This window comes from Rana temporaria, chromosome 3 (genome assembly GCF_905171775.1).
Source record: "Rana temporaria chromosome 3, aRanTem1.1, whole genome shotgun sequence".
NCBI classification, from domain to species: Eukaryota; Metazoa; Chordata; class Amphibia; order Anura; family Ranidae; genus Rana; species Rana temporaria.
The window spans coordinates 443,067,208-443,091,142 of record NC_053491.1 but is presented as its reverse complement, the minus strand read 5'-3'; the positions used below and the strand labels follow the sequence as shown (position 1 = coordinate 443,091,142).

Sequence of the window (23,935 nt, the reverse complement as noted above, 5' to 3'; positions counted from 1 at the left end):
TCTTTACCAATTGCTCAGTGCCTGTCCACTACCCCTTTCTGACAATCCCTCGAATGGCTTCCTCCCAACAAGAAAATACTAACATACAAAGCCATCCACAACTCTGCCCCCCAGCTACATCACCAACCTTGTCTCATAATATCACCCAAAACCGTCCTCTTTGCTTCACCCAAGACTTCAAACTCCACCTCCAGAACCTCTCCCTCCCTCTGGAACTCCCTACCCCAATTTGTCTGACTTCCCCCTACGCTCTCCACCTGTAGACGATTCCCCAAAACCAAACTCTTCAATGAAGCCTTTCCCGTCCCATCTAAAAACTGAACCCTAGAAGTTTTAACAAAAAAAAAAAAAAGATTCTGGCCCCTTAAAGCAGATTACACAGCACTTGTGCCATGTTATCTGCCCCCCTCGACCCTGTAAAATTTATATATATAAAAAAAAAACTGAACCTACCACTTCCTATATGTCCTCTCTAATCAGACCACGATAACCAGGGCAGCTCCGCCCTGATCACCGTGGTCAAAGTGCCTCCCTCTGTTCTCCTCTCGCCCCTCACCTCCTCTCACCCCTCATCCCCTCCGAGTCAGCACCTATGTCTCCAGACCGTCCCCGCCGCTATTTTAATATACATCAAGTCTATGCCAGCCCCTCTATTAAATACAGACTATCAGCTGTCTTCAGGACGGTCACGTGACTTGCATCCGCTTTCTAGCTCCGATGGGTGTCTTCTGCAGAGGAGACGAGCGGCCACGTGATCTTCCTCCAACTAATATGTCTCACCTTTGTTGGAATTTCTACACACTTAATGCTCCACTTTTATGGTCCTCGTCTTCCACTAGCCAAGCTCATTACCCTAATGCATGGCTTTTTACATGTTTTGTTACATAAGCCCTTAGGGCTTCTACTCAATACTGTAGCTGTGAAAAAGGCACACCATTCTACCAATCTCCAATTTAATATCTTGAGGTTGGGCTTCCTCCGCCGCTTTGCTGCCACTTCAGCTCCCGGGGAGATGCTTTCCTTTCCCCTTTGGCCTCCTATTACTATTGTTATCTACCTTGCCTTATCAATTAGCCTTAGGTAAGAGTGTTAGGACCACTCAGTTATGCTCCCTCTCCAATTATTAATTAGTAATCTATTATAGGTATATTCCCAGTTCCTAGATGCTCCTGATGAGTGGAGATTTTCCACAAAACCCATCAAGCTTACCCTATTGATATGTCACATTAATCATGGTTACTATTAGGGTTGTCCCGATACCACTTTTTTAGGACCGAGTACCGATACTTTTTTCCAAGTACTCGCCGATACCGAACACCGATACTTTTTTTTTTTTAAATGTGTCCCCCACATATGCAGCCATGTCTCCCCATACCTAGATGCCGCCGCCTAGTTAATCAGCGTGCGGGGAACATTACAGCTTTCATTTGAATAGCTGTCTGTGCCGTGCATAGACACTCCCCCTTGCTCGGGATTGGACGGGTGATCTGCACTTTGATAGACAGATCACCCGTCCAATCACAAGCAAGGGGGAGTGTATACGCGGCAGGGAACAGACAGCTATTCAAATGAAAGCTGTAATGTTCCCCGCACACCGATTAAATAGGCGGCAGGGGCGTTGCGGTATGCGGCGGGGGGTAGTATCGGATCTGGCATCGGGGGCATTTGCAAATGCTCAGTATCGGTCCCGATACTGGTATCGGGACAACCCTAGTTACTATCATGGGTTTGATATTGTTCGAATCATGAATTGCAATCTATTATACATTATGTTTTTATACTGTTTTGGATATACTGTTGGTTCCTTTGTTTGTCAATATAATTGTATTATATTGATTGATTTGTTCTGCCCTTAGTGTTTTGGTTCATTTAAAGTCCTACCTTCTTCATTTTTTCCCCCCATTAGTCTTTTTCTTCAGAAGGGGACCACGGCCCCTCCCACAGATGACAGCTGGAAAGTGGCCGCGAGTGATGAGACCAGCCTGAGGACAGCTGATATTTTAAAACGAGCGCTGTAAATACTGGTCTCACCACTCGTGGCCACTTTCCAGCTCTGATCGATGTTTTCCTCCCCTTGGGAGGAGAGGTGTTCCCCTTTGACTTCAGAGGGAGATCGGGTGGCCACTCGTCTCCTCTGTAGAAGACACCCATCTGAGCTAGAAAGCGGCCACAAGTCACGTGACCGGCCTGAAGACAGCTGCTATTCAGTATTTACAGCGCTCATTTAAATGAAACACAGTGTGCTATGCCAGCCTCTAATAGAGGAGCTGGCATAGATGCCCCAACACACTTTAAGGGCTCGTTCACACCTGCTTTGGTCTGCAAAGAGCAATACACGTTCACAATGCTCTTCAGTGAGCCTTTGACAAGCAGTGAGGCATTGTATCCCCACTGCCTGCTTTAACCCATTGATGCCCACATTAGCACACCAGGGGTGCTTTTTCAGAGTGGCTCCATCCACTTGATGGTTTAAATTCACATAGTGGGCATCAATTCAGTATGTGTACACCTGTGCAGCTAAAGGAGCAGGCATTAAAACGCCCCTCAACCACTACTGTGAACAGTTAGCGCTTACTTTTCTATCAACTCATCCCCCTTAATTAATAGAACTCGTCCCTTCCTTTTAGATTGTAAAATCTGGTGCAGCTCTACATCAAAGACCAATCAGCTTCCAGGTTTTTTTGTCAAAGCTTGAATTGGAACAATGTGAAGTTAAAATCAGATTGTCAACACCCCAAATGTTATGCAACCTTTTATTTTGGTGGGCAGCAACTGAGTATCTGGTTCTTGCCAGAAGAATAAGTACCTCCATGCACTGTGTATGGAACAGCCACATTTTTATCCCATCAGTCTCCAAACTGTGGCCCGAGGGCCAGATGCAGCCCCATGATAGCTTATCCACCCCTCCCCCCCCTTAATGATATGGGGCACTGTTCCTCCCAGGCACCAACGACAGGGCACTATTCCTCCCAGACACCAACGATGTGGCCCAGTTTTTTTTATACAAACCCAAATGGGGCACCATTCCTCCCACCGACCCAAATGGGGCACCATTCCTCCCACCAGGGCCGGCCCTATGATGGGACCGGGTGGTACCATGGGTACCAGGCAGCACTTTTAGGGGCAGCACACCGATGCCCGTTCTGCCAGCTCCGCTACCCAAATAAAATTGATGTCCTTTTTTCCCCACAAATCGAGAGCTTTCTTTTGGTGATATTTGATCACCTCTGCGGCTTTTATTTTTTGTGCTATAAAATATATATACACACATTTAACTTTTTGCTATAATAAATATCCAAAATTTAGAATGAACTATTTTTTTCAGTTTAGGCCAATATGTATTCCTCTACATATTTTTGGAACCAAAAAAAACACAATTAGCGTACATTGATTAGTTTGCACAAAAGATATTGTGGCCGCCGGCAATTCACAGGTCCTTTTATACTCCTGGATACATGTATAGAGCCCATGGCAGGTCCTTTTTATACGCCTATATGCATGTATAGAGCCATGACAGGTTCTCTTTATACATCTATAGAGCCATGACAGGCCCTCGTTATACTCCTTTATACATGTATAGAGCCATGTCAAGTACTCTTTATAGTCCTATATACATTTATAGAGCCATGGCAGTTCCTCTTGATATTCCTTTACATGTAAAGAGTAATGACAGGTCCTCTATATACATGTATAGAGCCATGACAGGTCCTCTTTATACTCCTATACATGTATAGAGCCATGACAGGTCCTCTTTATACTCCTATACATGTATAGAGCAATGACGGGTCCCCTTTAGTTATGATATAAAATAATGAATGTGTGGGCCTTTTGGTTGGCGTGATTTTTTTTCTGGGGGGGTGGCAGCATTTCATTCTTGGTCCCAGGCAGCACAATGTCTTGGGCCGGCACTGCCTCCCACCAACGCTGAGGAAATGTTTATGCTCAATGATACTGTGCCTTAGACATTATCTACCTTCCACTGGCCACAATCCAGCCACCCTCAAGTCTAAAAGGACAATAAGTTGTTTAAAAAAGTTTGGAGACCCCTGTCCTATATAAAATGACAGGCCAGTACCCCTGCCGTTTATATGAAACTGTTCATCCATGGGATTTTTTGTGATTGGGGTCTGACCAGCCCTGGATGCAGACAGTGTCCATTCAGAACTGGTGCAACTGGTCACATACAAACTGACCACAGCCAATTGTCCACCTTGTGTGGTGATAGTACAGGGTGCTCCTGCATCCAGAGATACTTTATCTAAATTTAAAAGATGCTCATCCCCCTCTGAATGAGGCCTTACAGTGAAGCTGCAGCCAATATCAATTCAAAGACAATAAAAGCGACAGGTTTTTGGACACAAAAGGTTTTTCCTTTAATTAGAAATTTTACAGACATCTGTACATTCCAAAACTTAACCCATACATACATTCTGGCGATGATCCCTGCATCAATATAAATTAGAATCAGAGCTTGAAGCAGGGTGGACTGAAGGCTAGTAAGGCCCACTTCACCACATCACAGGGCACAATGAGGGGCATGTGTTGGCAAGTTCATTTAAAGAGAACTGGTCGGGATAGCTGTTAATCACAGCCGAGGGCCAACATTCAGCCCCACGAACCGGCATCCCTTGGATTTAGGCAATGGAAGCTCCTGGGACTAAACAGGAGTCTCAGCTGGGCCAAATCGCTGTTCCCACCGGTCCCCTTTACCACTTGAGGGCAGACGTCTTTAAATGGGAGCCAGCCAAGTGCAGGCTGAAACCGACCTCTGAAATAAGCCAATTTTATGAGCTTAGTTATTTTTGTCCACTCACTGACACCCAAACGTTCTCAGTTGGTAGACTGCACTAAAATCTGGCCACCCAGAGGTTTGTCACTGGCTGCAGCCTCATGGCCATCAAGATCAGAGGTGGCTTTAAATTAAAGCTTTAGTTCCCTAAAAACTACAACCAAATTGTACAGAACACTGACATAATTTGATACTGCAATGTGAATGGGGGCTGATTGAATGTGACTGGGTTTGGCAATATTTGACCAGGTGTTTTGCAACAATGGCTAATGCACCTCACAAGCCCTTCGGATGGGGGGAGGAGGTCATCAGAAGTGGTTTTGAAGGAGGGGGGCGCAGGGTCACAATTTAAATTATCCTGGTTGGCCACTTCCACACAGGGAAAGGCCGGGGAGCGTACTTCAGAGGTGGCGCAGATTTTTACTGCAATGGGAGCCAGGGCCAAAGGGCAGGAGACTTGGTGACAAGACTGAAGAGGGGATAAGGAGAGAGGATATGGGTAAAAGGGATAAGGGAAGATTGACAGATCATCTTCCATTACAGGGTTAAAACAAAAACTGTAAAAAATATATATAAATTTTGAGTCTCATAGAGACAGAACGATCCCATTTCCCCTCTCCTATCCAAGACATGAACGCCCAGGGAAGGGGAGAGCGCTGATCAAGAGAGACGCCATCTTTAAAGCTCATCTTTTTGAGGTGCTTCGCTTTCCTCCTCATCCTCTTCTTCCTTCTCTTTATCTTCGTCGTCATCCTCATCATCATCTTCGTCATCATCCCCCTCAGCAGGCTCTTCAGAAGGCTCTTGCTCTTTCCTCTTTTTCTCTTCCTCCTCCTGTTTCTTGCGCTCCTCCTCATCCTGCTGTTCCTTCATCTTTTTCTCTCCTTCCTGTATGGGTAAAGAGGAAAATTTTAAAAGGGGGTAAATTTAATGTGTGCTTTATGTTGTGTCTGTAAGCCCTCACAAATTACAGAGACTGTCATTGGGGGATCCAATAGAAAACATATGCAATAGGCCATGACAGGAAGATTTGGGGGTTTCTGCACCTGTGTACACTTCACACATAGCAGTTTGTCCTCTCAATCCCCAATGACAGTCAGATTAGTTGTGCGTCTAAATGTTCACTTTATTGACCACTCTTGAAAAGTTCTGATTGCCATTCAGGTGACTGACAGGCAGTGTGGAGGCAATGACCCCTCAAAGCCTGATTAAACCCCATTTTTGACATGGTTTTGGGGGTGTTTGCATTGCTTCCCCATTTGTCTGAATGGGTTGCGTTTAGGCGGTAAGTGAGATCTGCAATTGCCAGGTAGGATGACACAAAGCATTGCAACTGCAGCAGGCAAACAAGATCCTATCCTCGGCTGACAACGCTGCTCCTCCCTATTTACAAAGCTCCCTGAGTTGTCACCATAGATCAGAAGTACTGTCACTTTCAGATCATATATACGAGAAAGAAAAGCTACTAAGAATAACACTTTAGCGGTCTGAAAACATCAGTTGAACTGCTCAATCTTCAGACATCCAAGTGTAACATTAGAGAACTGTATAATTTACAGATTTTTGATCACAATTCTACAGGATTTATATAGCAGTCAACAGTTTGCACTGCGCTGCAGCTGGTCCCTTGAAAATTTTGCAAATAAGTAATTTTTCAGCTGCACTGATAAGTGCCCCAATTGTCAGTGTATATGTGCCATCATAGGCTTTCCTCTACATCACAGTGAGGGCACTGAGGATAGTAAATGCAGATGACGTTTACATGGTGATTGGACACAGCTGATCACATGGTAAAGGGCTGCTGTGATTGGCCCTTTACTTCGATCTGTAATCGGCTGTGTCCGTGGTTAGCACTTAGGACATCTTTACACTCTGCTTCCCGTGTCCTTTGCTTCCTCAATGGCTAGTGATCAATATCACCTCTATCCTGTGAGCCAACCCAACATAATCTGCCTGGCTTGCAGTAATGTACATCTCTCCAGATGCTTTCAGGGATATTTTTGCAGGTGAAACATTAACCACTTCAGCCCTGGAAGGATTTTCCCCCTTAATGACCAGGTCTTTTTGTGATACTGCACCAATTTAACTAACAATTTTGCGATCGTGCGACGATGTACAAACAAAATTGACGTCTTTTTACCCCACAAATAGAGCTCTTTTGGTGGCATTTGGTTTTTATTTTTTGCACTAACAAAAAAAAGCTACAATTTAAAAGAAGTTTACTATAATATCTCCCAAAAAAATGTAACACAAATTTTTGCATCAGTTTAGGCAAATATGTATTCTACATATTTTTGTTTGACATTTATAAAGAGATCAGTGCTATAGAAGTGCACCGATTACAGTGTAAAAGTCACAGGAAGGGGTTAACACTAGGGGGCGATCAAGGGGCGAAATGCTTTTAACCGTGGGGGCAGTGTACTGACTGGAGGAGTAGACAGGTTGCTGTTCCCCAAATACTATTAACTGGGAACAGCGATCTGTCTCCTCCCCCAGTCCGTACACTGGCTCTTGTGCCCACATGCATCGGGTTCCCTGCCGTGCAGCGGGTGTGTGCCTGCTATGGCTCTTAGAGTCGATGTACAGGTACGGGGATTCGCATGAGGGAGCCAGTCAGGAACTGGTTAAGCAGTTCTTGGAATTTGGCAATTTCTACATTAACATTTCCTATCCTGCAGCCACCAATATTGCCCCCTTATTTAATGGTAAACTCCCCAACCCTGTAGGGCAACCACACAGATTCTACTCAAATGTCAGTTGAGGAATTGTGGACAGAACTGCTCCACTAAGGTTTAGAAGGGGTAACCCCCCTCAATACTGTTATACAAAAAGGCAGATTCCCTTTTAAAAAATCCTTTAGGTGGAGGTTACAGCAGTCATGGTGTGTTCTCTTGAATATAAATATCAGTGGCTGCATGCAAGTCAGCAAATAAATCAGTGAGTTTACCAACTAAAATCACTACAGGCCATTATTATATGCTCCAGTCCCTGCCGTGATTAAGGCAACCAACATGTCATTCTGGATCTCCTGTACATACCTTTGTGACTCCCCATGTATTAGCAGCCTGTTCCTCTGCAAACTTCTCATCGTCTGTAATCAAGAAGTTGTCAAAGATGGTGCCAGATTTCACCTGCGAAAAGATCAACTTGTTAAAATTTCTGATTGTTTCAAACTCAGAAGTTATAAGGCCATTAGGGAATGTATTTACCTGCCACAGATCAAGGCCCAAAGCTCCAAAGTCTTCATAGGAGTACAGAGTAGGATCTGGGATATATTCTGGGTTGTCGATCTCTGGGTGCACCCACTTTCCTTTGTAGTCAGGGTTGTCAACCTGGCGTGGTTTCCACTCTCCCTGTAAAAAAAGCTGCTTGTTATCTCAAGTACAAACCAAGTCAACCTATCCTATAAGTGCATCTATAATGGTTACGCTGCTTATAAGCAGTAAAAGCTTTCTATGGGGGGAAATATAATTTGATTTCTGTAAGCATGGACAAAAGTAAAAATGGGTGGAAAGACTTCCATGGCTTTAACACCCTGAGCAGTCCTTTAGCTGTGCTACAATATGCACATCCACACCAGCCAACTACAGGAGAAACCCTTCATTCATGTCCAATTGTATACATAAGCAACCATCAGCTGTATACTGTGCCATTCCCAGATTGCCTATATATCTCCAACCTTATACAACAACTTAGAAAGGCTGCTTCTGGATGAGATATTAGTCGAGTGGAAGGATGCTTCATCGGAAGGATTTCAGAAGGGAAAGGCGATTAATTACCTAACCGTACCCCAGTACCAAATTTGGAAGACTGAACTGCTTACCGTCCAGATAGGTGTTCTTAAAAACCAGGGATGCACTGGACACCTTTGTTGCCATTGTGCTATGTGTCCAGTGTGTCCCTGTGCCTTTGAGAGGGGCTCCCATCCAGGCTCACCTGCCCTCTGTATCAAGTATAGTGCCTACTATGGAGACTCAAAACTTACAGTAAAGACCACAAATACTGAGGTGCCGTGAAGTGGCTCTGCAGCTTATGCATGCATTTACAAACAAACACCTGTTCTTTTTATGCACAGACAGGATAAAGTGGTTGAGCTGAGAATTTCCTATGGCTTTTACGTTCTAAAAACAAAAAACTTCCTAAACCTCCAGTGTGAACAGCCTGATTATCTGTATGCAAAAAAACAACTTACTCACAGGTTAAGTAAGCAAAGGTCTAAGCTAGGCCATAGGTTATGCTATTTTTTTTTTTCTACCACAGGTAATGGAGGTGTATACATCCCACAGCGCCATTTTATTTTGCTAGTGTGGAGCCTTCCCTGTCGGCAGACAACAATCAGTGTTACCAGCTATAGCCAGTGGAGGGAATCACTTGGGAAAATCCCCAACAGGCTGGTTCGTACACATCAATTCGTAAGTTGCCTTGTGAACAACCAGGGTGCTCAAATGAGACTGCGCCGATCAGCGTCATCGCTCCTGGAGTTACTTCTGGTTATCGCGGGCTCCGGCGCCACGATGACATAACGCTCACTGAAGCACCAGCACGTACGTGCCATTGCTTCAGTGACAGAATTTCTGGTTGCATGTTTTGGAAGACCACCATGCCACTTGATACCAAACTAGATGGGGAGCCCTTTGGATTTTCCCCAAGCTCTAGCTTTGAGACTAAATACAATTGGTAAACTAACTCAGTGAAGACAGGATAAAATTGCTTACCTTGTACTCTGGATTTGTGATGACTGGTGGCTCCCACTCTCCATCCATCTCCTCATCCCAATCTTCTGGTTTCACTGCATCTGGGTCTGGGATATGTTCTGGCTTTTCCCAGTCCTGCAAACAATTAAAAAATAATGACTTTAGAGGCAGAATAAAAAAATGCTAGTACTTCCTACACATTCATCTTATCGTAGAATGCCAATATATTAGACTGTGTCCAAGCTGCAATACACTCAGCTACCAACAGTATTTTCTAGTAAAGAGGAAACTTTAGGTCTTAAAGTGGAGTTCAGCCTGCCCCTTTAAAATAAATAAAATCAGCAGTTACACATACTGTAGCTGCCGATTCAAATCATTCGTTAACCCCAAAACAAACAAAAAATGGATCCTGCTTTTTTAAAGCTTGTTATACAACAGTGCTTGTCCTGTCATTTGGCCCCCTGTAACACCTAAAAAAAAAAAACTGGCTGACCTTGAGTTTCTCCCCACCCCTCTAAACTGACCACAGTGCATCATGGCTGCCGAGACCAGACACGGTGGTCAGTTTACGCGCCTCTGTCATCTGCTCCTGTGTCCTCCTCTCAACACCAACCTGTATACATCAGCACTGCCTCCTATTGCCGTGTCCCTCTGAAGGATTTATAAATTCTGTAAATACCTCGAGCCAAGACTGCGATCACATGACCAGCCAGCTCTCCTCGTCCACTTTGAATCCCAACTAAAGCCTCCTAGTGGCAGACCCTGGTAACACCAAGTGGCATTGCAGCTGGATACTCATTTCAAACATGGACCCATAAAATGCCAAAATGAAGTGAAAGGTTCCACGTTCGAAGTCCAAAGGCTGCAAACAGTCACAATAGCGATAAAAGCAGCTTAGACTTGTAAATAGCTGGCACTGGATAATCTATTACTTTCAGCAGAGAAGTTGTTGTGGATTCTACTGCTTTGTTCAGAACATTGTTGTACTGTACAATTTCCAGCAACAGCCATTATCCTGTGTGGTGTTGCTCAAATTAGAAACCAACCTCTGGTTTCTTGTCCTCAGGATCATCAATTTTGGGACGCTCATCCCAGTCATCAGGCTTCTTGGCCTCAGGGTCCTTGATTTTCTTGGCAGGAAGGAAGTCCCAGTCGTCCTCCAGGTTGCCAGATTCAACCTTGCTGTTATCAATTTTCACCTCATAAGTGTTATCGGGGCGTACAATCAAAGTGTAGAGATGACTGTAAACATCGTCCTGAGGAAGGAAATAGTACAGATTCAGATTTTAGCACAATATCAATAAGTCGAAATCCACCCTTCAGTTGCTGACACATCAATGTGCTAAAAGGCAGGAGTTTATAGTAGTGGCTGTCCCTGGAATTTAAAATTCAGGCCTATGCCACTTCCAGCATGTAAAGCCAAGCTTCACCACCATCTTGACAGCACCGTGTATATATATATATATATATATATATATATATATATATATATATATATATATATATATATATATATATATATATATATATATATAATGTGTGTGTGTGTGTATATATTAGTGTAGAGTGTGAGATTCGGTGTCCATGCTGCATCTGGCATGCATTTAACAGCAGGGAGACCCACTGTATGCAATTGAGTCAAGCAGCAGTGCCGACACCCATTAACGTTACACACATTTTAAAGCCAGGGCTGAGTGGCTCTGCATTAGGAATATTGTCTGTGCCCTTCTGTCCTGTTGACAGCACCATTCCTCAGTTGACGGCAGAAAAAAACATCAAGATATGCCTTAAACTTTCACCAGTATTCAGAACAGTTCTTTGCATAAAATTGAATTTAATGCATTTATTGTAAGGATTTTGACTTCAGGAATATAACAAACTAATGCAAGTACAGGCTAAAACATTTTTTAATAGCCATGGTGTAAAAAGACAGATATTTAACCCCCTTTAAAGATTTAAAGGTTCAATTTGACAAAGTCCAAATTCTTCACTCACTTTGCATCGGATATCTTTGTTGATCTGCAAGTTCTTTCCCTTGTAGTGGAAGATGACATGAACTTTCTTGGTGGGTGGCCCACAAATGTCAGGACCTGAGAGATACAGAAGATAGGATTACAAGCCTGCAGTAGCGAGGACATTTAGTGATTAGGCTAGTCAAAGTAGCAGCCAATCTGTATTTAAAAAGTCTGACTACATTTGTTGGACCCGTGTTGGGCTTATGCTGTACAGTGTTCTTAAACATGTATTGCTATGTACATTCCTGTATTGTACACATTTGGTGGTTATATGTATTGTATGGTGGTTATATGTATTGTATCCGTTGAAAAGCAATAAATACATATTTACCCTTAAAAAGTCTGACTACACCAGATACTGATCCATGCTGGCATGGGCAATTTGCATCTGTGCCTCCTCAATGGAGATAAAGGATACCATGCCAAAGGATACAGGCATTCCTGTATACCCTGCAGTTATAGTTCATCTGCCACAACCACACTTATTCACTTTGACTGCAAGCCATGTTGCATATTAAAGCGGGAGTAAACTTCCATGTATGATTTTTACCTATAAGCAAGCAACTGGCACATGCACTCTGAAAGAACGGCATAGCTGTGCCATTCCTTCAGAGCCATGCCGTAAAAAGTCTTCCACATGCAGGAGTGACTTCATCACCGGCTAGGTCATTCATATCACTAAAGCCTGTAAACCCAGAAAGATCGGGCGAAGATGGTAGCGCCTTCAGCAGTGACAGAGCGCCACTGGAGGGCTTAGTTATCACGCAAGTGTCATAGCGTGCTAGTACGGGCCCATTTTTTTATTTTAAATAAAAGTGATAAATATGTTACAGTATCAACCTGAAAGCCGAGATTAATTTTACTACTTTTATGGTCGATTATTACACAAAGGGTGCAGTTTTACTGAACCGATGCATACTGCCCAATGTGCTCAGTGTGTGAAAGCCTCAGGGTTTGTAAGCTACAAATAAACCCCAAACACGGGAAATGCTTTCACATGCTACTATTCCTGCAGTATCAATGACTGGGACACAAACAGTACCACAATCACTTTCGATGCAGGTTCCAATTTTTTTTATGCAGTTTACTACCACTTTACCATACACTTCAATTAAACTACAACAGACCAACGACAAGACACGCACCATTTTTCTGCAACAGTGCACAACAACTCGCGGTAGTACATTACTCTACATTATGGTGCACTGCCTTAGTGTTAGGGTGCCATTGTACTCCATACCAATGTGTTTATGGTGTTTTGCTTTGGGTAGGTCTCTCGGTCTGTTGTAAAGCAGATGGTAGTGCAGTCTGATGCCATTTCCATACAGATGATTGCTTTTAATACAAAGTTTTACCAGCAGGTGGCTTAAGCCCCTTTCACACGTGTGGGTCCTGGGAGGACCAGTTTTTGGACATCAGCTTGCTCAGCGGGGATTGCCCTGTTGATCCCCATTGAGCTGGCGTATGACTAGTCTCTGCACACTGCAAGAGACTGACCAGTCAGATCTCCGCTCTCCACTATGAGGGGGGGGGGGATGAAAACGAACCGTCTGTCCATTTTCAGCTGATCTGCCAGACAGATGCAAAATAGCGTTTGCATCTGTTACACTTTAGCGGAGAGGATCGGAGCTGATCAGTATGTCAGCGGACGTCACCGTCGGAACGCTCCATTAGAGGTACATGGAGCACCCGTTCAGATCCGCCTGAAAAAAATTACAGGCAGATCTGAACCGTCCACACGTGTGAAAGGGGCCTTAGGGAAGCAGACTGCATACACACACACTTTGGAAACAAGACTTTAACTGCCAGACATAAGCAGGGTAATTCCTTTTGGACTAAAAAAAGAAAACTAGAAAGTTCAGGCAACAAGGTCAGTCATTCAAAAAATCTTGGTGGTTTCCACACCCGCCCTGTCAGTTCACTTACCAAACATGATGTTGTATTCGGACTCTCCATGCATGTCAGTCTGCTCTAGAGTGCTTGGGAAAAGCTTCACGTATCCACCGCCACAGTCAATGTTCTGCTCGTGCTTCACTGAGAACTGAACTACAAGAGTCTTGTCTTTGCTGGAGAAAGCAGGGAATCCAGTAGAGTGGGCATAGAATTTGGCATCTTGGCTGGTCTGGAGACCTAAGAGAAAAAGCAACAGTGGTGCTTGTTATAGCTGGTAAAGTTGAACAGTCCATGCAGTTGAACCAATGGTAGTGTGTTTGGGTAGAAAACTTTCCCATATCCCTGTATATTGTGTTCGATAAGATGCACATCCATTTTGAAACTAACAATACTTCCTGTTGACACCACCAATTGTGGGAGATGATTACTGCCTCGCTTTGGCAGTGAAACCCGCCCCTAACACGTCTTAAGGTCAAACCGCTTCTCTACTAATCTCATTGTGTGTCCCAATGTCCTCTTACACTCCCTGGGACTAATAGTTCACTACCAAGGCTGGGATTACCATTGAGATATTTGTATTTGTTCAAACACTAAAAATGTATAGATGTTGCCCAAAAGGTGTAAACTAGCAGGTCTCCCAATCTAAGCTAAAAAGGCTGTTGAAAACCACAATCAGTCCAGTTAATAGAATATTCCATATTGCCTTGCAACCGTCTACTTTAGTGCACATGATACTTGTATTTTGTTCTTTCTCCACTCTATGTGGTGCTGCAGCTGAGCATTCGCCATGCATTACTCCAAGGACATCTCTAGTCCAACCATCTGTGCAACACAGAAACTACTACTGAAAATCTGAACCGACAACCCCCCCAATATTGAAGTGGTTGTGAACCTCAGGCATGAAATATGAACAAAGCATATCCTTCTATAGTGTGTACTTGTCTCAATTGGAACTCCGCTTTTTGGAATCCCCCCCCCCCCCCGGCGTCACTTGGCGCCTTTCAGGGGGGGGGGGGAGCAGATGCCTGTATAATGCAGGTATTTTCTCCCACTTCTGGGCATAGATAGCTGCAGTATCCGTGGATATCTATGCCATATCCGTTCCCCCCCGGCACTGTGTTCTGGGAGACAGGTCCCAGAAGACAGCAGGGACCAAATTGCAGAGCACAACTCGCGCATGCGCAGTAGGGAACCGGGAAGTGAAGCTGCAAGGTTCCGATTGCCTAACTGAAGATAGAGGCAGCAGCACCTGAGAGAGGGACAGATTGGCTTCGGGAGAGGACATCACGTGCACCCTGGACAGGCAAGTGTCCATATATTAAAAGTCAGCCGCTGCATTATTTGTAGCCGACTTAAAAAAAAATTGGCAGAACTCCAAGTAATTTGTCTGCTGCTTTGTTCCTCTTAGCAAGAATCACTTCTGACAGAAAGAAGAAAAAAGTGACAAGAGGGAGCACACAGGTGGCCATTGGCAGCTTTAGCTCTGTTTCTGTGTGAAAGGCAGGGTGGGTCCCTTTGCTCAAATCAGCTCTCAATGAGTTCAGCAGAGTAATTTCAGCAATACACCCACCATTTTCTGACAGCTCAGACAAGATTTCTAAATTCCAGACTTTGAATGGATGTAGAGGAGAAGAAAGCAGATAAGTACAACTTCAGTTTGGATTTGATTCACCTGAGGCCAATAACTTCACTGGGTGAATGTAAGGTTTTACAACCAATCAAGTGACTTGACATGCCTGGCGTTCCCTCTAGCCTGCCAATATGAGGAAATTAAGAGGTCACTCACCTTTGTCTTTCTCTGCGTCTCCGTAAAACTTGCCCGCACTAAGCTTAAACTCGCCATAGTCTGAACTGTGCTTAGACTGTATCCAGCGTTCTTTCCAGGCATCTGAAAAGGAAAAAAAAAAATGCACATCAGACACCGACAGCAGATACAACAAAGCAATTCTGCAGAGTGCTTGTAACCGGATCACACAAGGTCTCATGCAACAAAACCCTTCTCAAGCAGCTGTCCATCAAAGCATTGTGTGTCAGAAGTGACTGAAGTACACTGACCCATCATTACCTTAATGACGCTTTTACATAAAGCACAGTGATGGGTAACCTGACAATTAAAGACACTTCACATGTTGCATCTCAGGAAGTTTTCCCTTAAATTAAGAACATAAATGTCATGGTCTATTCACCTAAACCTGATCTGGTGTTAAAAAAAATCATGACTACTGCTGCTGTACTGTTTAGCACAATGTGGCCAATGTTCTCAGGCTCTGGGGGCCAGAGGAAGGTGTGAGCACATCATATCTACTTCAACCGAGTAAGGGTTCTGTATTTAAAGCGGAGTTCCGGCCACAATTTCACTTTTTAAATATAAATACCCCTGTAATACACAAGCTTAATGTATTCTAGTAAAGTTAGTCTGTAAACTAAGGTCTGTTTTGTTAGGTTGTTACAGCATTTAGACACTTTATAAAATAGAAATTGACTGGGGCCATCTTAAGTGTGGGCATCATGAAGCCAGACTGTATGACTTCCTGGATTTCAGCCTTGCAAATCTCGCACATGCTCAGTGCTGCACAAGCAGTGTCAGATCAGGTTTCAGCACCTGTGCTGTCCAAGTCACATGATTCTTTGAGACTGGGGAATGCACAGACTCCTGGAAAGTTACACCCACTACATTCCCAGGAGTCTGTGCGGTGTAGGTTAGGAAGCTTAAGCACCTAGGTGCAGGAAGTGGGAAGATTAACTATTCTGCCTAGCAACAACACTTTGAAGGCATCTAAAAAAAAAAATTTTTTCCGTAAAGGACTAATGACATTTTTTTAAAACTACTGATGTAATGTTATATTTATGGGTGGAACTCCACTTTAACAGAGGGTAGCTAGCACCAAAGGTTTAGGCCAGGTATTGAAAATCAGCCTGTTCAGCAGAAACAACCACATTTCAATCTATGGACAATGCTGGTTACACTCAACCAGGATGAGTTTTTTTACCTGTGTAATTATTACCACTGGCGGGTATAGCCACCAGCAGTGATCATTGTAGTGTGATGGCGGGGAGGGCTCCCTGCCGGAAGAACACAATAGCACTATGGAGGGATTCCTCCATCGACATGATGGGGTAACTCAAGCAATTTTCCTTTAATGTGGCATGCAAGGGGGCGAGGAGTGCTTAAAGGGGTTGTAAAGACAAAAATATTTTCCTCTTAAAATTAAAGTCTGACAGTAGCTGATAAAGTAAAAAGTAATGTTTTGCATTATAACTAGTTTGATACCTGTTGAAATCGAGCCGTTTTATTCACCTCCAGCACTCCTGAATCGTTATTCTAACTGACTTCCTGGTTTGCGGTGCACATTCATTCTTGCTACATCACGGCCTAATGGGAACTACGGCCTAATGGGAATTACATTCAGCCGAGTTGTTATAATGACAATCGGCTGTTTTCTTTCATTTTATCCCCGTACATACCGTATTTTCACCGCCGCTTCCGGGTATGTCTTCTGCGGGACTGGGCATTCCTAATTGATTGACAGGCTTCCGACCGCCGCATACAGCGCGTCACGAGTTGTCGAAAGAAGCCGAACATCGGTGCGGCTCTATACGGTGCCTGCGCACCGACGTTCGGCTTCTTTCAGCAACTCGTGACGCGCAGTAGGCGACGGTCGGAAGCGGCGGTGAAAATATGGTATGTACGGGATTAAAAAAAAAAAAAAGCCAATTGTCATTAGGACAACTCGGCTAAAAGTAATGTTAAAAATTAATTTTTGGGTGAACCTCCACTTTAAAGCGGAAGTTGCACTTTTGGGTGGAACTCCGCTTGAGCCCAGGTTCACACTGGGTACGATTCGAGATGCGATTTCACATGTCAAATCGCATCTCAAATCGGCGGCATTTGCACCGTCCTAATCGGTGCGACGCCGCATCTGCGGCGCTGCACCGATTTTAAAAAGTAGTTCCTGCACTACTTTTTGTAATTTCGGGCCGCGATTTACATTGAACCCTGCACAGATGTCTCTTAAATCGCGGCAAAACCACAGCTGCGATTTTGAATTCGCAGCAGTGTGAACCTAGCCTTAAGTGTTACAGGCCGACATCAGGAGAAAGGAAAGGTATTAAATATGACTTCCAAAGGAACGTAAAGAAATAATTTTGCAGATTTTGATGCAACAATTTACTCCAAAATGTAGGGGTAATTTTTTACCTCCACTACCATCAATATAGCGATATTGCTTTATAAATTTTTTGCAATAGCACTACATAGAAAAATGTTGCAAATAACTACCTGAATTTGCTGCATGAGTAACATTATCATGGATTTGGAGCAAAGCTTCCAACTACATACAAAATGCCAGAAACATGCTGCAAATTCTCCCCTCAGTCGCCCCCCCCTGTATTTGGGGGGTGAATCTTCCTACAAAGGACCTTAATGAAATCTTTAATACTCAAGGCCATTGGAAGCGTCTAAACGCATTCATTAAGCGTGCATACAGCAAAGGAGATTGCAGTGCTGAAGCCGAGGTCTGACCTGCTGTCTGTTTACTCGTTACACATACAGGAAGGGAGAATTCTCATAAAGATACTTGGGCTGTGCTTTCTCTTTCACTATAAAAAGCAGAGAGGGTGGGGGAATTCAGGCAATGAGCACCCTCCTCCTCCTGTTTCCAGAAGATTCATACAGCTGCATGATGACCAGGAAGAAAAAAAAAAAAAAAGGACTCCTCGGGGACAAATAGGAGGAATGGCTTCATTAACAGCAGCCGCCGGGCCAGTTAGTCTGCTGGGTTGGGGGGACGGCAGACAGCCCTGGACTTACACCGTCTCCATCAGATTTCCATCCCTTACACTTGGCATAAACGGATACGGCTCATACAGATTCTGAGCCGATGTTCATACGACAAAGGTGTCCAATCAGCTTCCATAAAAATGGATTGGGTCTGAAACCTGCCCAGATGTAGCAAAACCATTACACAAGAAGAGATATGCAAATCAGTCAGGAAGAGAGCGTCACCCGAGACAATTCAGAATCAACTGAGCGTGCCCATCCGGTTTCTATAGAGAGATATGCCAATTGTAGAAACCCTTCAATTAGCAATACGTGAAGATTTCATGTACATATTTATCCTGTATAGATAAATGCACAGGTATGGTGCAAGATGGACGTTTCCAGAACCTATATGTTACCTGGGCAACCATAGGCAGGGCTGGAAAATGGACACCCATGTATTCAGAACACTACGATCCCTGGAATATGTAGTAGTACTCTCAGGGAACACACTGAAACGTCATTCCCAGACATCCGTATACACATATCTAGGGCCCCATACACAGGGGGCAACCAGCCCCCCCCAGGCCCACAAAACCCAGGGGGCAACCAGCCCCCCCCCCCCGGACCAACAAGACCCAGGGGGCAACCAGCACCGCCCCGGACCCACAAGACCCAGGGGGCAACCAGCACCGCCCCGGACCCACAAGACCCAGGGGGCAACCAGCACCGCCCCGGACCCGGTGCAGGTGGAAGTCACAGGTGTACTATCCAGCCCGGTATAAATCTAGGAGAGGTTGACAGCCGCTGAGGCTGGACAAAGCACCAAGCGGCACCAATGTTAAGCCCCTGTTCACAACGATGCAATTTAACAGTTCCAAATCGCATGACAAGTCGTACCCCAGTGACTCATAGTGCAGCGACTTTGAAAAAAGTTCCTGCCCTATAGTTTGCCCATTTCATTGCGACCTCCATTTGAAGCCACAATTAAATCAGCAGTGCAAATCACTGATGGGAAGGATGTGAAATCGCACTGCAGTAGCGCGATTTTAAAGTCGCACCAGTGTGAACGCGTCTAAGGGCAGCAATTTTTTTTCTCCTGGTCATCTGCCGGTGCGACTTGTCATGCGATTTTGTAAAACTTCACAATTTGCACCCAGTTTGTGCCGATGGAACCATCCAAAATGGTGCGACTCCGAATTGCACCGATATGAAAAAAGTTGCTGCGCCATTTCATGTGCGACTTGCACAGCTGTTGGCAAGTCGCACATTATATCGCACTGAACAGCGGCTTTGAAATTGTGCTGAAGTAGCGCAATATCATCGATGCATTTAGTGAACGGATACTTAAATTTATTGTAAATTAAATAAAAAACCTGATCTGTAGTGGTTTTGCACAGAGCAGCCCAGGTCCTGTTCTCAGGTCCCTTCTTCGGCTTTCCTGGCCCCTCCCTCCTGTTGAGTGCCCCAACTGCACGCAGCTTGCTATGGGGCACCTGAGCCAGGTATTCAGACAGAGCCAAGACCCAGCCACGCCCCCTTTCTCTTGATTGGCTGGCAGCAGCGGAAGCCAATAAAAGGGCGTCCCAGGCAGCTGAGACACGCCTGCAACATAACTGGCAAGAACTGGGCTGACTCAGGTAAGAACTTCGACCGGATCGAAAATTCGAGCCATGATTGGCCACCATAACATTGTAACTAAAGATCCCCTTATAGCAGTGACTGCGAACCTTGGCACCCCAGATGTTTAGTAACTACATTTCCCACAATGCTCACGCACTCGGCAGTGTAGTTAAAGCGGGGGTTCACCCTAAAAAAAAATTCTAACAATACATGGAGCCGACTTATGAGACCAACAGTATGCTGTTTTTTGACAGTGATTGACAGGGGAGAAACTGCTGCGGTACTAAGGTAAGGATCGCCATTAAAAAAAAAAAAAAAAAGGATTAGTTATTGTCTCTGCCTGCTAGTTTACTTGAGCTAAAGTTGAAATGTAGTTTCAAAACATCTGGGGTGCCAAGGTTCACCATCACTGCCCTATAGAAAGATCGACTGTTCAGATAATTGCCCAAATCAGAGCGCCTGAGACCCACCATTGACATGTCCCAATGACCGACACTCCCCCCCCCCCCCCCAAAAAAAAACAACTTGTGGACCTCTGAACCCCCTGCCGCCCCCCCCCCAACCAGCCCCCACAGACAAATCCCAACCACCCCCCCACAGCATCACAAATGACCCAAGAACCCCCCAAACAGGACCCCAATGACCCAAGGCCTCCATGAAACCTCTGCAATGACTCCAGAACACAGACGCCTCCCAATGGAAGATCACAATGAGGATTATAATAATGCTGAATAAAGCCGACTAATGACTGAACACAAGGCTGTAATTACCACCTCCAGGTCCTGGGAGACAGGCAATGTCAGGTTACACTTGTGGCACATCCTGTCATTACAGGAAAAGTGTGCAAACAGGGACGCGGCGGCCATGTCAGATCTTCAGACTGGGACTACAAGTTTCAGCATGAGCTACAAAACCCCACAGCTGTTCTAACAGCACAATGTCAGATCAAAGAACAGAATTGTAGACCCCCCCCCCCCCCCCCACAGATGCTTGGATTTTGCTCCGAAGTGGACATTGTGGTGGCAATACAGTCATAGGCTTAATGCTGGGGCTTCTCGTTTTCCATGGCCCCATGTCTGTGTCCCTTGGGATGTATACATGCGAAAACAGCACTTTCCTGGGTCCATAGAACTACATGTCCCAGCATGACCCCCACCAGGTTTACTAGGTCTATTTAATATATAATTGGCCATAAAGGATCACCATGCAGCTGCCCTACAAGTCCTAGCAAGCACAGATATGCCAGGCATGCTGGGACTTCTAGTGCCTCTGGAACTGATTTTTCAGCTTGAAGTAATTTGAATATCTTTCCTGAGCTATGTAGCCACATACGAGTTACAAGTCTCAGAATGCCTGCTGTGCATGCTGATATTTGTAGTGCGGGTCCATGACCCCAGTCTACTTAGATAGCTGGGCATGAGCCATCATTTAAGTAGACCGGGATCATGGAACTGCACTATAAATCTCAGCATGCATGCTGGAACTTGTAACTCGTATGAGGCTACATAGCTCAGGAAAGATATTCAAATTACTTATATTGGGCAGGGGGGGGGGGGGGTCACATAGCTGTACAACAAGTCCCAGCATGCACAGAAGTGGCAGTCTTTCTGGTAATCGTAGTTCCCCTACAACAGATTTCCTGATTACACACCCAGCTATCACACCAGAAGCCAGAGATCATGCAGCTGCACTACAAACCCCAGCACGCAGGCATTCCAGGACTTGCAGTTTCTGCAACTACATAACTCAGGACAGACGATCAGATTACACCCCAGCCGAGATCATGTACCTGTACTACAAGTCTCAGCATGCACAGGCTTGCTGGGAGAGGTAGAGCTACAAGCTCAGCAGATTTTTCAGATTACACACCCAGCCATCACTTTGTATACAGATCATGCGCCTGCACTACAAGTCCCAGCATGCACCGAGGGCAGGAATTCTGGGATTTATAGTTCCCAGGCACCCAATCATTTGATCGCCTCTTAATGGCAATCTCAGAGCTACACTACAAGTCCCAGCATGCACTGAGGGCAGGAATTCTGGGATTTATAGTTCCAAGGCACCCGATCATTTGGTTGCCTCTTAATGGCAATCTAAGAGCTACACTACAAGTCCCAGCATGCACTGAGGGCGGGAATTCTGGGATTTATAGTTCCCAGGCACCCGATCATTTGATCGCCTCTTAATGACAATCTCAGAGCTACACTACAAGTCCCAGCATGCACTGAGAAGGCAGGGTTTCTGGGACTTACAGTGCCCACCCCACAATAGATTCTCATTTACACAGCCAGCTCAGTAGACAGATCATGCCATTGCACTACAGCATGCACAGCAATGGCAGACTTCCTGGGACTAGTAGTTCATCTACAACTACAAAACCCCCCCAGATTTTCAGATCACCCCCCAGCAGGGATCAAGTACTACAAGTCCCAGCATGCACAGGAATGACAGGTCTGCTGGGACTTGTAGTGCGGATTTTCAGATTACACGCCCAGCTACCCCATTAATAGACAGGGAGCCCGTTGGTAAGGCCAAAGCAATAGATTACCTCTATCAGGGATGTAATCGTCTAGCCTGTCCCCAGTGACACCCCCCCCATTGTAGGGCGCACAACCCCTTCACATACCTCCATCCCCGAATTCCTCTTGGAGGTAGACGGAGGGTTCAGCGAGGCACAGAGCCGCCAACAGCGGTAGGACGAAGAGAGCGATGCGGGCCATGACTGAAGAAGCGCTCCCTGGAGACACCGTTGAACAGCAGCGACTGAGATCCACTGAGCACTCAGCGCCGGTCGACCGCCGCTCTTATATGCCCTCCCCACACCCTCCTCCCAAATCCGCTCCCATTGGCCGCCCCTACACCGGTGTCCGCTCGCCATTGGAAGCCGGGTTCTGTCAGTCAGGGCACACAGATGGCTGTCCGTGATTGGGCAAGGCCTCGGCCAATGAGGGAACACCACGCAGGGGCCTCCTACTAGTCGTCAAGCGGTTGGCTACGAGGCGAGGCCTGCGGATAGGTCACGTGATGCGGGGCGAGTCGGAGCTGAGGCACGTGATCTCTTCCGGCTGTGGGTGTGGCCTGTGTAGCCATAGCTATAGATGTATATTGGTAGCCATTGGAGAGCTGCATGGAGGGGAGTTCCCTCAGTGTGTTCTCAAATGGCGGCCACATACAGCAGTGTCAGTTTAGTCAGAGCAATGAGAAACCTAGAAGTTGTGACGTGAGAAATAAAAGTGGTCTATGGGAGTCCCCTCACATGAGGCTCAATTCACAAAGATAACACATCATGACTGAAAATAAATATGCACATCATTTTACATTACATTGGGTGTCAAATAGGTGTCACTCCAGCTGTTGTGGAACTACAAGTCCCATCGTGCCTCCTCCTGTGGGAGTCATGCTTGTAACTCAGCCATGCAATGACTCATGGGACTTGTAGTACCGCAACAGTTGGAGGGCCGCCTGTTGGTGTTTTTCCACACCTCTACGGGACATAGAAAAGCATTGTTTTCTATGCACTTTGTTCACAGCCTGGAGCCCAGCTACAGTGCGATAAAATGCAGACACGCTGCGCTTTATCGCATCACACTGGATGGCGCCACATGTTACCAAGCTGCTGTGCGGGGACATGAATGAAGTGTCACTTTGTGCACTTCAAATAAAGTTGCGGAAAAAAAAGATATGCGCTGCGTGAACTGTTGGCGCTATATAAATCCTGTATAATAATAATAATATGTGTGATGAAGTAAAGCGTGCATCCCGCCACACGTCACTGTGGTTTAGTGTGTGGGCAGTGTGAACAGGCCCTTAAAGCAGGGGTCTCCAAACTTTACAAACAAAGGACCACTTTATTGCCCTTCAGACTTTAGGAGGGCCGGATTGGGGCCAGCAAGGGAAGAAAAAGTCACGGGCCTGGCATCAGTGAGAACATATATGGCCTCAGGGTTGGTGGTCAATAGGAAGAGGAGTATTCCCCCTATTAGTAGGAGGAATATTATCCCATCATTGGTATCAGTGGATAATATAGTGCCCCATTGTTGGTGTCAATGGGAGGAATAGTGCCTCATGTTAGTGGGAGGAATTGTGCCCCAAGGGCCAAATATAGGCTAGCAAAGGGCCACATCTGGCCCTGGGGCCGCAGTTTAGAGACCTCTGCCTTAAA

At 45.4% G+C, this 23,935-nt stretch overlaps 1 protein-coding gene and 1 non-coding gene across 2 annotated transcripts; both read right to left on the bottom strand.

The window, feature by feature from the left end:
- Positions 1-4,348: 4,348 nt before the first annotated feature.
- Positions 4,349-22,569, bottom strand: CALR (calreticulin). Its single transcript, XM_040346491.1, has 9 exons — positions 22,400-22,569; positions 15,178-15,279; positions 13,425-13,628; positions 11,479-11,573; positions 10,530-10,739; positions 9,505-9,618; positions 7,999-8,142; positions 7,828-7,920; positions 4,349-5,677 (listed from the first exon to the last, which is right to left on the bottom strand). The coding sequence occupies exons 1-9, from the start codon at positions 22,491-22,493 to the stop codon at positions 5,468-5,470; spliced, it is 1,266 nt and encodes a 421-aa protein (XP_040202425.1). The 5' UTR covers positions 22,494-22,569; the 3' UTR covers positions 4,349-5,467.
- LOC120934137 lies at positions 12,434-12,562 on the bottom strand. Its single transcript, XR_005748287.1, has one exon. It is a non-coding gene; the product is annotated as a small nucleolar RNA SNORA71 (small nucleolar RNA).
- Positions 22,570-23,935: the final 1,366 nt, after the last annotated feature.

Excerpts from the sequence above, each read along its gene's own strand:
- CALR (XM_040346491.1), bottom strand. The coding sequence starts at position 22,493 with ATGGCCCGCATCGCTCTCTTCGTCCTACCGCTGTTGGCGGCTCTGTGC. Across the intron at positions 15,280-22,399 it reads AGAGGAATTCGGGGATGGAG|ATGCCTGGAAAGAACGCTGG; the intron begins GTATGTGAAGGG and ends TTTCCTTTTCAG. Across the intron at positions 7,921-7,998 it reads TGGGCCTTGATCTGTGGCAG|GTGAAATCTGGCACCATCTT; the intron begins GTAAATACATTC and ends ATCTTTTCGCAG.